Below are 17,937 nucleotides of genomic sequence, written 5' to 3'. Positions count from 1 at the left end.
AATACTCTCAGTGGTAAGTTGTAATGTCGTATAAAAACAACTTATACGTACGTATTTAATTATTTATTTATTTAAACTTTAATGCACAGTAAAATTCTATGTACATTTGGCGAACTTAACGCGTATGTATTTGTCTTAACTTTTCCTCCATCTTTTAAATTATGTAATTTGCAGTATGTGTATTAGAAAAATTGCTTCATTATGTATGGTAATACGTTAATATCTTGCTCTTATGAAACCTTTTTAAAAATACTCTACAAAATATCTGAATTTCTAAAAAAATCACAACGAAATATAATTTAAATTAAAAAGAATAGAACTAAAGATTCGTATGAAAGTTCCTAGTCTATTTTACCTCTGTCCCGCCAAAAGGCAGAGTTTGCAATAGTGTTCATGTTCATTACAGCGAGTGACGTTTTTCCGCGATTCCGGTCCGGGAAAGTATTAAATGCAAATAACTGTCAGGAGTCGGGTACCCACGGGAATTTTATACTTTTTCCTGTACCTACTCTCTCACGCTTCGCAATAACTTTTTCCTCTTCTATTTCGAATCGGTTGACGACTTATCAAGTCTTTTTTGATATTCTGTAGTACATAGTCTTTCTTTTCTTTTCTACTATATTTAAAAAAATATGAACCATAGATAATGGTACCAAGTTAGCTAGTAACCAGATAACGTATCAGAAGTACAACAGCTAATTTTCAAATAGGTGCATTTGCCACACAAACATTTTGCAATATACAAAGCATTGCAAAAAATAATATATCTTTATTTTTAAAACTTATGTTCATTTTTTATTCGATGTTTACGTACATATGTAACCGAAAATTAATTAATAGGAGACAAGACCCTGCGACGCAAAGCGCCAAACGCCCCCTAAACAAGACCTCCGGATGCAGTGGAAACAATTGTCGAAAACGACAAAAATTTACACAGTGAGTTTATTAATATCCTATTGCATATGTATATAAACATCGAACATAAGATATCTACTACATAAGGTATAAGTCCTGAAATCTCAATAAGAAGTATCTGTACCAACCTCAAAAAAATAAAATCAAAACTTTAGACGATCTTACTCAAGTTCGCTGCAACGAACTGAGTGAAAAGTAGTGATAAAACATTTTTTTTTTTTATGGGTGAAAATGGTATGGTAACCCCGCCTGCGCTAACGGGATACACTGGCGGAGCACCAGTGAAGGGTGATTGATGAGAATGAAAACAGGTCAGTTAACCCATCATGATGAATTCATCAGGAATTAACCATGATAATTTCCAGGGAGAACCGCGAGGAGGTCTACCTGGTTAGGTATATTGCTAGCAATGGGATTCTCATTCTCCATTACTAACAATCCCTTTTCGCCCAGTAATAAAACATTAAATGAACAAAAGAGAAACCTACTTTTTATTTTCTATTTTTATTCAACGGTAAATATATTCATGTATTCAACCAAAAAGGCCTAAGGGTTCCGTTGCAAAAACTTACAAATTGTTTTTGTCAGAATAACGTTTGGCCTTTGACTCCGGTTTCGTCCATTTTTTGCGGACCGTATGTGTTAATACAAGCCATATGAAACAAAGTTTGTGGTTCTTGTTTTATTAGGTTTGTTTTAGCATAAAAGAAAATATTTATAGTCTTTGACGGCTATAATGTAGTTGATCTTTTCATCTTTAGTAGGGATTGATATGATTTTACTATCTTTTTAAGAGACTTAAAAAAACTTTCTAGGGGTTAGGTTTCTAGGGGGAACCGCGTGGAGGTCGACCTAAAAAGATATATTGATAGCAATGGAAACTAGCCTCCCCATTATTAACAATCTTTTCCTCCCCTAGTGTCTGTGGGTTAGGAACGATACATTATAGGGCGTATAAAAATTAGTCTTACATTAGAAATCGATTGGTAAATAGCAAGAGAGCGTCATAGTCTTTCGCCATGAAATTTTAAATGACAAAATTTTGATTTGAAATCATCACCTCTACTATAGCAGTATGGTTAATTCGTAACTCACCTGACTTCATCATCAGTCACTGGTGCCCCACTAACTTAAACCTATATCACAAACAGAGGTACCATTCCATTATCGTGCATTAAACAAAAACCTGAGTTAAAAAACAAACAAAAGGTTAGCAATGGGGTCTAATAGCCCATTGCTAGCAATATACCCTGTCAGGTCGATTTCCACACAATTCCTCCTGTAAACTATCGTGGTTAATTCTTTAATGCATGAGCTAACTGACCATTCATCTTCATCCGTCATCACTCACTGGCACCCCGCCAACCTATACCGATAGTGCAGGCATATCATGTCCTTTCCACCCTTTTAAGAAAACCAACAACTTAATATGTCCTTTCGGAAGAACATGTTAAGCCAATTTTCAAAAAAGTAGAGGTCTAATTCCATTTTTGTGAATTATGTTATTGATTGTAAACTGATTTTGATGGATTTTTGTTATATCTAAAGATGTACTTTTATCAAGCTTAAAGGTGGTGTATTTTTAAATTACTTCAAAAAGCAATATCTGAATTCGAGTTCATTCGTTAAACGATATAATAGCATTACATTTTTTTTTAAAGAAAATAAACCATTTATTCATTCATAATAAATAAGAAATAAATTACGATATATTTTTTTTTTTTGATGGGTGAAAATGTTTCCGCCTGCGCTAACGGGATACGAAAATGAAGGGTGATAGATGAGAATGAAAACAGGCCATTGATGAATTCATCAGGAATTAACATGACAATTTCCAAGAACCGCGAGGAGGTCGATAAATTACGGAAAATTCTCAGTCTCCATTACTAACAATCCTTTCCCCCTAAGTCACGACGTTGGCAACCCTATAACTAATTTGCCGCGGTCACAAACACTTCTAGAAGGCGATACACACAAATTGCTTGGCTGCAGATTGCAATATCAACAGCAAGTATTCAGTAACGGCCCTTATCTCACGATCTGGATTACAATTCAACCGCATTGCAACGTTATCGCACCATTGCACTATGGCGAGTCGTAATGAAGCATTCCTCACGTGCGCAGCGATTTATTGCCGTCCCCCGGCTAAATTGCGAATGTCACGAGAACAGAAGTGTGGCCCGTGGACGTAGACATTTTACAAATATGCATACGGAACTTGTATGCTATGATGGATGCTTGAGACAACAGTTAATATAATGGAATATAACAGAAGTAATGTTGTATTAAAAATTATTAAAGACACTTCAATTGTGACAACACCATTTTGATTTAAAATCTAAAGTACTAGACCGTTTTTGATGAAATTTCTATGGGACCAATCTATAAGCAGATAAAAAAAATTTTCCAAATCGGTTTGTCTGACGGAGTCATGAGGTAACGAATATAAAGAAAAATACATACGAATTGAGTACCTCCTTCTTTTTGAAGGTTTAATATTAAGCGCTGTTTAACTCTTATCAAATGAACACCCCGGCCAGATTCGGCGTTTGAATGTCGCGCCTGTTTTTATTCTACTATTCAGAAGTTAAATAACTACCAAAATTTAGTAGTTTTTTGCTCCGCAAAGAAAAAGCAAACTACTAAATAAATATGGGACCAATATGGAACTAATCCACTATTGATCGCAAAAAGATTATCAAATTCAGTTCAAAATATATCTATCCATACCATACCATATCAGCCAATAATTGTCAACTGTTAAACATAGGCCTCCTCCATAAAAGTTTTGCCAACAATTGCCACGCTTGGCAGGCGGATTGGTAACCGTAGTTAGGCTTTGGTAACGGTTTAAGGACGCTCCTGCCCATCCATTAACAATTAAGTTTCCTTAGTCGCCTCTTACGACACCCACGGAAAGAAAAGGGTTGCACATTCTATGCCGCAATCACTAGGCAATCCATGTTCTAAATTTCATGCAAATCTTTTCAGTTGTTTAAGTTTTACAAATATTGAAATATCTAAACATCTTCATAAATTTTCACATTGATTTAACATGAAAACAATCTCAAAATGTGATTGAATTAATATAAAAGAAGTCCCTTAATATTTTTTACTATTCTATAGGTTGAGCCAAGTAATCAAACAATAGAACAAACAATTTTGGCATATCTTCATATTCATTATAATCACGTCATCATCATCATCTCAGACACTGTTGTCTGATGGTGATGAATGAAATGTGAATAAAATAACAAATAAGTAAAAAGAATTTTAATTATACCAAAGGGAAGCTTTGTACAATTTGTAAATTCGTCTGCTTGGGTACCTCTGTCTGTATGTCCCATTCGTTTCTGCCGTGAAGTAGTTATTTGCATGGCTGTCTTTTAATTTGAAAGATAGGATATGATAATGAATATTAACAGATGACAGCCGACAGAGTATACTCTATTTTGTCCATGATACTGTTCACCTCTATAGATGATAGTTGCCACTTCCCATCAAATGGGCCGCCAGCATATTAACCATTCTAAGTTGCATAAAAAACCACTATATAATAATGAAATACAAGCTTTTACCAACGACTTATACAAATTTAGCCTATATGCTTCTCCATCTCACATGTGTATACCAAATTTCATAGCTTAACCGAGGTTAAGTTGATAAGTGGTAATAAACACACAAACTCACTTTCATATTTGATTATTTTTTTTTTATGCAACTTAGAATGGCAAACAAGCTGAAGGCCCACCTGATGGAAATTGGTAACCGTCGCCTATAGACATGAGCAGTACCATGGACATAACACAATATACTGTTTCGCCCATGATACCCCCATGCGTTGCCATTCCTGAGGACTCAGGTGTTATTCCTCTGTACCCTGTAAATTCACTGCCATATCCCACCCTTCAAACCGAAACACAGCCATGCAAACACAACAGCTTCATGGTAGAAACACAAATCGGATAGAGGTGCCCAGGCAAACAACTTTTGCACAAAGTCTCCCTCTGGTAAGGATTACACATGGGGGGTATAATGGGCGAAACAGTATACTCTGTTATGTCCATGGTACTGCTCATGTCTATAGGCGATGATACCACTTTCCATCAGTAACCCATTTTATGGTCAAAAGAAACAAGTTTTCATGTATTATATTTTAAATGATAAAATTTTATAAAAGAAAAAAGTACAAATTAAGATTATCACTAATTATGTCAAACATAGAAAAGCAGATTAAAGGATTTCATGTACTAAAAATAAACAGTATTTATCATTTTTTAAATGTCATATAATTTAATAATTAACCAATATAACAAAGTTGCCATTTAACTACCCATCATCAAAAACAATCTTTTTACCTTGAAATGGCAAAATACCTGACTGGCGTTTCTTAGCTTCCCAAGATGGGTGTAATTTTTCTTGTTTATCCTCATTTTGTTCAGATTTCCTATCACTAAACTTATCAAATCTAGTTTTTTTACTATCATTAGAATCTGACTTATTATATGCATTTTTTGATACTTTATTCTCATAGTTATCAGACTGATTATTAAACTTATTTCTATAATTCAATTTACTATCAAATTTATCTCCATTACTGTAACTATTGTTATTTCTAAAATGGTTTTGTCCAGGTTTGATTTTAGGAACATGACCAAACATGGCAGCTCTTCTTAGCTTTCTATTGCCTTGTTTGTGGATTTCCTTAATTTCATCGGGTTGTCTAGGCTCTGCAACTGACATATAATTTTCTCCTGTGGCTGTAATGAAAAATGGATCTACTACCTTTTTTCCAGCTGTGGGAATTTCATCTTCATCTCTTTTAAATTTCCTTAATAAAATCTTTTCATTAAAATTCTTATTTTTGTTACTATCTTTCCCTTTTTTCTCTGTATTTTTACTGTTCTTTAAAGCTGTCTTATTGGCCTTTTCAATATTACTCTTACTATTATTACAGGAAAGATCATCAATGTCATTATCACTCTTGACTTTATCAGGTATAAATCTTACAAATTTCCCAATACTAGCAGGTAATTCATCATTATCCTTATCTGAATCTTCATTACTCTCTTTACCTGTTTTTCCTCCTCTCGTCTTTATTTGTTTTTTTACATTTTTCTGAGCATCAAAAACTTCATTTTCTAAATCATTATTTAAGGTTAAGTTCTCTTCATTAGACAAACTACTTTGATTGTCAGAAGCAACTTCTTCATTAGACTCGTCTTCATCAGATAATCCCATTTCATCAGATGTTGCATTTTCATCTAATTCTTTGCTATCATTATCCATTTCAACATCCTCTACTTCCCAATTCCCTTCTGAATTTACAATTTTTTCATTTTCTATGCCCTTCTTCTTTTTATTTTTATCTTTAGCTTCTTTTTTAAGCTTTTTCCTCTCTTGTCGAGACATAAACAAATCTGCTATAGGAATGCCAGCGAATCTACCTCGGATAAATTTGTATTTATCCTGCAATGATTTATGTAACAATAGTCTTGCACATGCTTTATCTTGGTCTACATTTGGCTTATTCAAATAATCATTTAAATTTCCTGTATGTGTTATAATAAACTTTGCTAAATCTTTTGGTTTTATTTTCTGAAAAAGTAAATAAAATACAATAAATAATATTGTTTTATTTTAGAGAAATATTATTTCACCAAAAGCAATCAAGCATGTGTTTATGACTAGCTGAGAGTATTATCAATATTAATGTGGTTGTATTACATTACATTTAAGCTGTTGGTTATATTGTTTTTTGTATATATCATCATTTCTCATTTGGAAATACAGAGAATTTTGTTATTATATATCTCAATACTATTATTAGCAGGCGAAGGTATTGTTAGTAATGGGGTCTAATAGCCCCATTACTAGCAATATACCCTCTCAAGTCGACCTCCATGCAGTTCCTCCTGGAAACCATCATGATTAATTCTTGTCAAATTCATCATGGTGGGCCAACTGACCTGCATTCGTTCTCACCTATCATCTTTCACTGGTGCCTGTTGGTGAACAACAATAGCATGCCTGTCCATGCTATTGTTGTTCACCAATTCATTTTTACCATTTCATTTTTACCCATTAAAAAAAATACTATTATTATAATATATAATACCTTTAATATCAAAACTTCTTTAACAGCAGACTCTGCTTTCCTCTTTAATTTTTCTTTCTGTTTTTCAGGAGCTTTTTTCTCAGTAAATGTTTTTGCTTTTCTCGTTAGTTTGTGTATAATTTGTATTCTAGCTTGATTTAACTTCTTCTTCAATAAAATTACCTGTAAATTTTATAATAGCACAAAATAATATATTATTATTATACACATTTATTCCTATCTTATATTAAAAAAACAACATTTTATTTAGTTGCAAACTATACATGTAGTCTTTTTAAAAGATATAACAGTATAACTAAGGTATAATTTAGATTATAGTTTATATATATACTAGTCCAATCATCATTATATCTTTAGTGGTATACCAAGACTGATAGTTTATCCTGTTAGTCAAATATTTATCATACTGTTACCATACTTCTCTCTTACTAAACTATAAATCTGTAACTATAGTGCTTAGTCTTATCTGAAATATTAATTATATTCTTTTCTACTTTTATTTTATAATAATAATAGTTTGCTGTGTGCAAATAAAGAATAAACATTAAATTATAAAAGTAGTATAAATATAAATAATAGAAAATTTGTAGAAACCGAAAAAAAAATTGAATGCTATATTTTAATTTATTGGAGTAGTTGTTAACATTTGTTGTCAATAAATAAGCAAGTGATCATATATTGAGAGTCCCATTTGTTAATATGTGCAGCCTAGTATTTCATTTTTTTTTTTATTATCGTCGAACGTCTACAACTATTTAGACATGTGCATACAAAAGCTCAGTAACAAAAAAGCTTTTCTAATAAAAACAATATAATAAAACAATATAAGAGATATGTAGTACCTCATTATTAAAGGCTTGTTTAACTGCACCGACTTCCATTTTTTGAATGTTCAAATTAAATCCCAATTTTATTTAGGTTATGTTATGGTTTTAGACATTTTCTTTTTCATCATAAATTGATATAAACTACTAAATATAACGAGTACTGGCGACTTTTTTTGTGTATTCTTGTAACTAATTTACGTACAAGATAATTAATTCACTGCATAATAAAAAATACAAAAATATGTTCGCATAAATTCAAAATGAAATTTAGCAAATTAAAGGATCGAATTTTATAGATTAAAGTTATTGTCTTACTCTGTGGTCTTCTGCCTGTCAAATTGTCAAATTGTGTCATAACATCAAAAGATTTCAATTGCAATTCTATTTACAATGTCAAAAAAGCACAGATTAAGAATCTAATCGCATTTGAATTTATATAAAGATAAACTTCATATTTACAAAAAGTGTATTTATCACGTCTTCATCAGTTGGAAAAAAAGACTAATAATGACAGAATTGTAAAAACATAAGAACAATAGAAATATAAAAATATGACAGACAGAATATGATGGCCAGTTATATAAAAGGCGGATTGTGATGGCCAGTAATACGCCACATATATATAAAATATAACCATACAATGATTGCTAATTGGTAGGTAATTGTTTAGTGTGCCTTTAAGACCACAGACATAATTATTTCCGTGTTAAGGATGTTTATTTTACATATTTTACTTTATAGTTTAACCGTGTACGGGTACTTAACTGTTATTTTGTACACATGACATTTATTTGACATTTCCTATCTAAAGCCTAATAAATAAAAAAAAGTTTAAAAAAATTTCTTTCGTCGGATCTGTCAATCCGAAAAGTAGGTGATATTTTCTTCATAATCAAATTTATTAAAATCTATGAGATCTTTAGTGTATTTTAGTATATAATATTTATTTTACTCTACAATATCAGTAAGCTTTCCGGTAGTGCTATTATTTTCTTATATAAAGTTAAGGTGTTTATTTTTACAGCATGGCTCCGCGATTTGAAATTGCAGTCGGTCTGCGAAAAGGCCACAAAACAACCAAAATATCTGCCGGCAGAAAAGGTATTACAGACAAAGCGATAAAAATCAGACCGGCCAGACTAAAGGGTGTAAGTATTTATTATTCTTAATGAAACTTACTAGGTTATGTTTATATACATAATAAGTCCTGAACCTGGTTAATATAAACGGATTGTCTTCATACGTTTACATTCTATTTTGTAAGAGCACTAACTGATCAAAATAATTAATTGTTATATTTATATAGATAAACCCTCTTCATATAAATTAAAACCTCTTAACAACTTAAACACTGTTTTGTCATGTTCTTTCAAATTGGGAATTTGTTGTAGAAGAAAGAGACAAAACAGTTCAATAGCTAAAATAGATTCATGAGAGGGTTGACTTATAAATAAGGGAGAAAATTCAATACAATTGTTTATTCATAAAGATACTCATTAATCTGTATTAGATATACTTAAATATGCAATACATAGTCTACCATACCTTAAAACTTTACTACTTCAAGTATTTATTATAATTTCTACTATGGTTATATGAAATATTTTGCAAGCTACCACTTTTAACTAATAGTAATTTGTATAGACAAATATGTTTAGTATTTTCAATAATTTTTTCATTTACTATATATTTCTTTAAAATATTTTTCAGTTGCAAACAAAACACTCCAAGTTTGTCCGTGATCTGGTACGAGAGGTAGTTGGCCATGCTCAATATGAAAAGAGGGCTATGGAATTGCTTAAGGTATGTATGTTAATAACTAGCTGTATCCTCCGGCTTTGCCTGCATGAATCAGTATATAAATTTCAACTTATCTGTATATCAAATTTCATTCAAATTCATTTAGTAATTTTTGCACATTTATCCTTGCAGTTTTATATTTATAGTAATAGTAAGATTTTGGATTGACTTACATTGATATACAGAAATAAAAACTATTTTCTCTAACAAAAAAGTGTTATACTTGAAAATGATACCAATTAAATAGATATAGTATAAATTGTAACATTTAATAAGATGTTGTAAATTGTAATATTAACTGAATATATAAAACTGTTTAGAAATTAAACAACATGACTTATAAGAATATATTGGCCCCTTACTAAATAAATGTTACTGTTTGATTGTAATTAGTTTTAATGTAAATTTATTATTTAGAATGTGGGTACATTTACAGTACAGGATTCAAGATTCCAAATTCCAGACCAAATACCTCGGCATAATCTATCAGAGATCATTCTTACATAATAATTTGAAAGACTTAAGTAATTGTATTTTGCTATTATTAACCCTTGACACTCCGCATGTTTTGTTCCTCTGCCTACCAACAACTCCGGCCCATTTTCGCAGCGAAATGAGCGAAAAGAAGGATTCTTATTTTAAGTGAGAAAAATTACATGTGCTTGTAAATGTTTGAGATTTTATTTATTATATACATTTGCAGTTTCTTCTTGTCAATGAGAGATAAATTTTAAATTTTATAATTCACCATGGTGTGATACCTTTCGAAACAATCTCCCACGTGCATTCTCGGTTTACTTGGGCAAGTGTCAACTAATTCTTCCCGCGATTCTTCACTTTCACTTTCAATAACTATCATTCGTCGTCTCTTTGGTAGTATAATTTCGGAATCAATACTTGAAGTGTCAGAATTATAATCAATATTGTCTTCCACAATATCTTCTAACATCGGAAAATCCAACACATCTTCAATATCACTCAAATCTATATTCTCATCACAATAATTATTTTTCTCCATACTGCTAACAGCAAAATGGGTAAAAAAATTATTTAATCGTAACAGTAAAGAGACTGAGAACGTTTTAACAACAGATAACAATTGCCATCGCCAACAATTTCGTAACATCTTAAGTATATTCATTATAAAAACATTGGGCTCCGCAACGGAGCCTGCGGAGTTGCGGAACAAATTACTGACGGCTCCGTAGCGGAGACAATGGACCGCAAAGAGTTAAAAAAATGTAGCAATATTTTTTGCTAAATAACGCAGGAAGAATAATAGACTACATAACTATTTTAACTTATGGAATCTGTATTATTTTTCCAGGTGTCAAAAGACAAGCGGGCCCTAAAATTCCTGAAGCGCCGACTGGGCACACACATCCGCGCCAAGAGGAAGCGTGAAGAACTGAGCAACGTGCTCGCGCAGATGAGAAAGGCGGCCGCGCAGGCGCACCACGCCACCACACACACTAAGTGAACCATAATAAACTAATCTAACTCCATCTAACCGCTTTTTATTTCTTACTGTATCTTTCGCCCACGTAAAACCAGCACCCTTAGATATATGGCAAACAAATGTAATCAATCGTCAATTTATTTATTTGTAATAAATACAGGTTATTAAGTTAGCTTTATCCAGAAATTTCACAGCTCATGCTCTATTCTAACAATAAAGTGTGCAGAGATTTAAGAGGAAAATATATTCCTTAATCTTGACTAGAAATTAATAAGTAAATCGAATATTGCCATACATGGGTGCTATTTCTCTAAACCTTATATCATTAATTTGATAGTTTCGTAAAAATACTGTTTTATATTATTAACTAAAATTATCATTATTCTGACTTAAGAAAATTAATTCATATTAATTTTAATAATAAATATTCACTGTAATAATGAACTAAAGTTTTAATTTTAGAGACAGATTCAGAGAAATTTTGCCTTAGAATAAGCTTCCTTTCTTAGTTCAGCTCCAGGCTTACTATGGCCATGGCCGTATTTAGAGGGAGAACCAGGTGAGCTTTACCAACCCAAGAATCTAGTATCCACCTCAGAATGCGAGCGAAACTTCCCAAAGACATGTGGAAAATGATCTTGAATACATCAATTCCTGCAAATACCGCGTACGAAAAAAAAAAGTTAGCAACATCTGATGTTTTGTCTTACGCCTACCCTAACAACGTTATCCTTTGTTTAGCAGGACTATTATTTCATAATTACTAAATATTTTACCTAAAACATTTCAGAATTGTATGAAGAAACAACATAGGTACTTGTTTTTTTAAGATTTTTACAGTCTCTGATAAGTCATACAATTCACTCGATTCTGAGTCGCATTTCTGTCAATTTAATATTTTAATTTGATATATTCACGAGATTTTTTTTACTAAAAAACAATGAATTGTTATTCTCTATATAGATTGGTTTATGTACTTCACACGTATCTTATATGTTTGTTATAGATAAATAGATGTTGTTAGCGACTGCTTACTTTGACTGCCTAATTTAAATGTCAACTTTTTAATTGTGCTTAAAAGTAAATATGTCGTCACTAATTGTGTTTGTATCTATCCTGTAATAACATTGTAACAAGGAAACAAAGCGATATTACTGTTTTATGTACCATCATAAATTCACAATATTTTTTATCTAAGTCTATTCAAAATGTAATTAATTCATATTGGTTTTTAGAATAAAGATTCAATTACAATTGGTATCATTTCATTTGATATGAAATTGCAATTTATATTTTATAAATTTATATTTTAAAGATAGATTTAGAAAAACCGCGTCTCAGAACCGGTCCCAAAGCATTGCTCTTAATTATTACTATTTCTATCTATACTTCGTTATCTGTATCTCACAATTTCACGAGGGGAGAAAGAGATTGTTATTAATGGGGTCTAACAGTTTCATTGATAGTAATGTACCTCGTCAGGTCGATCTATATGCGATTCCCCCCAGAAACCATCTTGGTTAATTTCCAATGAATTTGTCACAACGACTTTCATACCAGAGGGAGACTGTACAAAAGTCGATTGCTTGGGTACCTTTGTCCCACTCGTATTTCTACTGTGAAGCAGTTGTGTTTGCATGACTGTGTTTCTGTTTGAATAGTGGGATATGGCGTGAATTTACAGGGTACAGAGGAATAACACCTGAGTCCTCAGGAATGGCAACGCATGGGGGGTATCATGGGCGAAACAGTATACTCTGTTATGTCCATGGTACTACTCATGTCTATAGGCGACGGTTACCACTTTCCATCAGGTGGACTATCAGCTTGTTTGCCATTCTAAGTTGTATATAAAAAAAAATCTCATTCTTACCTATAATTTCTCACGAATGTATAGTGATAACGCGGCCGGGGTTGCTATTTAATTATCATCCCTTTAAAAAACATGTCACGATATTTCGTTCCATAGAAATATGGTATTACCTCTTAGCAATTTATCCAGTAATGAATTTACACATTTGCCTCCAGTAGGTTATTCAAATTTTGCCGCCACTACCAACTTCTATAATTCTGTATTCTAGTTCAATTAATTATATTAATTACAATTTTTATATAAATGATTTTGTAACTTAATTATTATTGAAAAACCTTGCAAAAAAGATGCCCACATATTTTATTTACCACCCCGTAAATCTGTCAAAATAGGCTCCAGCCTATTCAGTACCGTATGTATCAGCCTTCAATTATCTACTGCTGACCAAAGGCCTCCTTCTTTTAGGGGGTTTTGCCAGTAGCTGTCACGCTTGGCAGGCGGGTTGGCTACCGCAGTAAGACTTTGGAGATATTTCAAGAGGGACGCTGCGCATTTCTTAATCATTAAGTTCCCTTAGTCGCTCCTTACGACACTCACAGGAAAAAAAGGGATAGCATATTCTATGCCGGGATCTCACCGCGATCACTAATAATAATAATTTATACAACAAAAATATATATATGCAATTACAAGATACATATTCATTACATATTAATTTACAGTGTTTCTGGCCTCTATACTAGAAAAATCTTGTGTCATGAAGGTCAGGTTACTGTACTTTTTTAATTTTTAATTGAATTATTTAATTTTCACTATTCAGCACGCCATGTCTATATAATTGTCAAGACTATATAATTTTTATTTAATCCCAATTCGATGAATCAGAGGTCACCTCTTGCAATTCCGCGGTTTACAAACATGAATTTAAACATTTACTCAACAGACTGGCCGATCAGTTTTACTTTATATAAAACAAGAAGTTCTATTTTTGTAAATTTGAAAAATATATCTTGATTACCACATTATAATTATGACAAATGTATAAATATGTACGGGGATCCTACGGGTCGAGACGATAACCCATATTGATAAGAAAGGTAAAGAAACGTCAATAGACCAGCAAATCTCTTGAAAACAATTCAAGGTCAATACGTCAAGTATTATAATAGATTCAGAACAATAACAATATCAATAATTATCAAATAAATGTTTTTTTAAGTTGCTACAATGTCATCACATTAAAAATATATACTGAAATTTGCAGTTATACCGGTATTGATTCTAAGGCACGATATCGATTTTTCTCTAAATTTCAATATCTTAAAGTTTAAAGTGTCAATTTTATATTGCAACAGAATTTAATGTTATTTAATTCTTTATTGTACACACTAGTTTTAAGAATGAGACAGAGGTAATCAAATGCACAAAGGCGAGCTTATTCTAATCTTTATTCTAAGGACCAATATAAACTAATTTTCTAATAGATTTAACCAGTGGGAAGTGATTGTTTGTAATGGAAATCCAACACCTCTATCGCTAACAATATACCCTATCAGGTTTTTTTTATGGATGTATACGCTGGTATACAGGTGCTTCTGTGAGGGATAATAGGTGAGGATAAAAAGGCAGCTCACTCTGAATTCAGCACGATGGTTTTCAGGGGGGACTACGTTGAGGTCGACCTGACAGTATATTGCTAACAATGGGGACTGGTAGTCAGCACTACTAATAATCCCTTCACACTATCAGGTTGACTTCCACGCAATTCCCCCCTGGAAATTATAGTGGTTAATTCTGTGGAATTCGGTACGATGGGCTAATTGACCTGCTTTGGGAATGATGGGTCCTCACCTATGATTGATGATGATAGGTGGCATCCTCATGTCACCTATCATCCTTAAAAGGTGCCCCCGCCAGCATATACCATTAGCGTAGGTGGAGTTACCATTGCATTATCAACCATTAAAAAAATTCTTTATCGTACATCAAAATCGAAAGAAACAATATTTTGTCAAGCATTTTTTTTTATTAAACGCAAAAAGATAGGCGTCTATTGCTATCGTTTTTTTTTTAATGGGTGAAAATGGTACGGTAACCCCGCTTGCGCTGACGGAATACGCTGGCGGAGCACCAGTGAAGGGTGATCGATGAGAATGAAAACAGGCCAGTTAGCCCATCATGATGAATTCATCAGGAATTAACCATGATAGTTTCCAGGGAGAACCGCGAGGAGGTCGACCTGGTTGGATATATTGCTAGTAATGGGATTCTCAGTCTCCATAACTAACAATCCCTTCCCCCCATTTCTATCGTATTATGTAGATATAATAATATCACAGGAGAGACGCCTACTTGGAAATTGAAATTTGAGACACTTCGAGATAACGATGCATAGGTATAAGCAGTAAGTAATTATACTCTCTTATATGACGTCAAACTGAAATTAACCAACAGTTTACTTTGTCCTAAACATTAAAAACATAGATGGCAAGAACGAGTCAGTCGAATGAATAGATACTCAAAATATATTTGATATCTGTACACACACACATCCGACCAGTCTTATGGTAAACTGCTATCTTACTATGTTATAATATATATATATATATAACTGTGCATGAGAGATATTTCAGAAATATTGATATGACGGGTCTTCATAAGTGCATTATAAACGAAAACCTTTTTTTTTCATTTTGTCCGTTTATATGTTTGTTTCTGTCCGTTTATATGTATAGAGTTTTCCTGTATGTTTCTGAACCAAAATGTTTTATCATTCTCATCAGCTTATCTACTGCCAAAATAAAATAAAACATATTGTTACGCCATAATATGGATTCATTAAACATTGACATTTTTAAGTATATTCTGCTGTAGTCTTTAAAAAGTTATAAATTTTGGGATCTCGCAAATTATCTATCAATAAAAAAAATACACACCTACAATCAAAAAAAAATTCTGATTGAGGCCTTTGAGCCGGGGCCCTTTCGTGTCGGGGGCCCGTGGCATTCTGTCAGCCCTGCCACCCTATTGTTACGCCACTGGGTTAAATTGCATTTTGTATATTCAACTTCGTGTTTTAGCAAATATATATCTAAGTAGTTAATATTTATAAATATAATAAATAGATTACAATCATTTTCTGCTAATTAACAAAAACAATAATATGATATCACATGTATTTGAGATACAATAGACATGCTTATATTTTAATTTTAATTAACTGCAAATTATAAATATAATTGTGAGAGACTGATTTAACTGTAGGTAATAATTGGCGAGCGCCAATACTGGGGTGAGATTTATTATTAATTATGGAGGCGTCGATGAGGTCCTAGCTATACCCTGTCAGGTCGGCCTCCACGCGATTCCTCCTGGAAACAACAGTGATTAATTATTGTTGAATCCGTCATAATGGGCTAACTGACCTGGTGGTCTATCATGAAATGAAATTCTGAAATTTCGGGCTGAATTTCGTGTTTTTGTTCCCACCGAAATCGACCCAGTAAATGGAGCTTAACATTTCGTTCATCATAAATCATATCCTAATAGTCCAGAGGAACGATATTTTACCATTTTTAATAATTTTAAACGACATGTATTATGTAATTTTAAATTCAAATTTCTGTTTCGTTAGTCCCTGAAATTTCAGAAAATATTTCATGGTAGGCCCTCTGGTTTCATCTTCACCTATCACCACTCACTAGTGCCCTATCAGTGTATACCGAAAGTGCAGGCGGGGTTACCGTTCCATTATAATCCACTAAGAACTCGCCAATACTTCTAAACCAATAGTGATAAATTAATCATCGTAGGTATGTGATACCATTAAAAATGTTAACTTGCTGAATTCCGTAAACGCTCTACAGAGATAGGTCTGGACCATCTCTGTTATATGATTTGAACTTGACTCAATAACGGTATAGCGAACTATTCAACAGTCAATGGCCGACGGAGAGACGGTTTTTTTATGCCTCGAGCTACTTGACTACTTATCAACTACGTAATTATTGCGAATGTATTTATGAACCAATGTTTTAGTAACAGTCATAAAATATATTAATATAATTATTCTAAATTTATAAGTTATTGACATGATTGCAAACCTAAAACGAACCAGTTATTCAAAATCATTTAGAAGGACAAGACAAGGTTAAAATGTTTAAGGTCGGTCATTGAACAAAATTGGACACGAAATACTAAATGATACTAGAATCGATACTTGTCGTATAAATTGAAGCGTCGCTTTTCATGGACTTCATGGGTGTAGGTTTTTTTTAATGTATGAAAATGGATAATAGTAGCCCTGCCTACGCTATCAATACAGTCTGGCGGGACAGGAAGGCAGGTCAGTCGGCTTATCGAGAAGAATTCGACAAAAATTAACCGCGATGGTTTTCAGGGGGAACCGCGTGGAGGTCGACCTGATAGGTAGGACAGATATTGATAGCAATGGAGCTGTTAAAATCCATTACTAATAAGCCCTTCTCCCTCATGGGTATAGGTGTTTTTTTTTTTTTTTATGGATGATAATGGAATGGTAACCAACCTGCGCTAACGCTATTTACTGGCGGGGCACCAGTGAAGGATGATGGGTGAGGATGAAAAGGCAGGTCAGTTAGTCCATCTTAGTGATGGATTTCACCTGGAATTCAGGACGATGGTTGATGGAACACTTGGGGATCGACCTGCCAGGGTATATTGCTAGCAATAAGGTTGGTAGTCCGCATTAGTTACAATCTCTTCCCCCCCCCCCCCATGGATATAAATAGGCACTTTAATGTCTAAACGGAGAATGCTATTTATAAACAAATTTATTTTTAATCAAGGGTCTAAAACACTAATAAAACACCAGCGCGTTTCAAACCCTTGATTAAAAATAATTTAGTCTTTTTTTAACGCATGAAGACGGAATCATAAATCCGTTAATGCTAATAGCGAACAATGGCGGGTCGCCAGTAGATAATAAAGTCGGGTATTTTTTTTTTAATAGATGATAATGGACTCG

General features: G+C 32.9%; 2 protein-coding genes across 3 annotated transcripts in view; one reads left to right on the top strand and one right to left on the bottom strand.

Annotated features, from left to right (window-relative positions):
- The window catches only part of LOC113513327 (60S ribosomal protein L36), a 171,770-nt gene extending 160,605 nt beyond the window's left edge, over window positions 1-11,165 (top strand). Inside the window, exons 1-4 of one of the 2 annotated variants that reach the window (XM_052902495.1) lie at window positions 8,589-8,730; window positions 8,885-9,008; window positions 9,571-9,663; window positions 10,988-11,165. In XM_052902495.1, coding sequence (XP_052758455.1) covers window positions 8,886-9,008; window positions 9,571-9,663; window positions 10,988-11,140 — 369 coding nt within the window. In that variant the 5' untranslated portion in view covers window positions 8,589-8,730; window position 8,885 and the 3' untranslated portion in view covers window positions 11,141-11,165. Of the gene's footprint in view, window positions 1-8,588; window positions 8,731-8,884; window positions 9,009-9,570; window positions 9,664-10,987 lie in introns of those variants that run through there. The other variant, XM_052902496.1, reaches the window with a different exon arrangement.
- LOC113513326 (MATH and LRR domain-containing protein PFE0570w-like) lies at window positions 5,182-8,170 on the bottom strand. The gene is made up of 3 exons (XM_026897319.3): window positions 7,876-8,170; window positions 7,034-7,195; window positions 5,182-6,513 (listed from the first exon to the last, which is right to left on the bottom strand). Exons 1-3 carry the CDS (start codon window positions 7,912-7,914, stop codon window positions 5,245-5,247), a joined length of 1,470 nt encoding a protein of 489 aa, XP_026753120.2. The 5' UTR covers window positions 7,915-8,170; the 3' UTR covers window positions 5,182-5,244.
- Window positions 11,166-17,937: the final 6,772 nt, after the last annotated feature.

Source organism: Galleria mellonella, unplaced genomic scaffold (genome assembly GCF_026898425.1).
Source record: "Galleria mellonella isolate WM207_F2 unplaced genomic scaffold, CSIRO_AGI_GalMel_v1 utg905, whole genome shotgun sequence".
Classification (NCBI taxonomy): domain Eukaryota; kingdom Metazoa; phylum Arthropoda; class Insecta; order Lepidoptera; family Pyralidae; genus Galleria; species Galleria mellonella.
The sequence above is the reverse complement of the archived record's forward strand: the minus strand, read 5'-3'. Positions and strand labels throughout refer to the sequence as shown.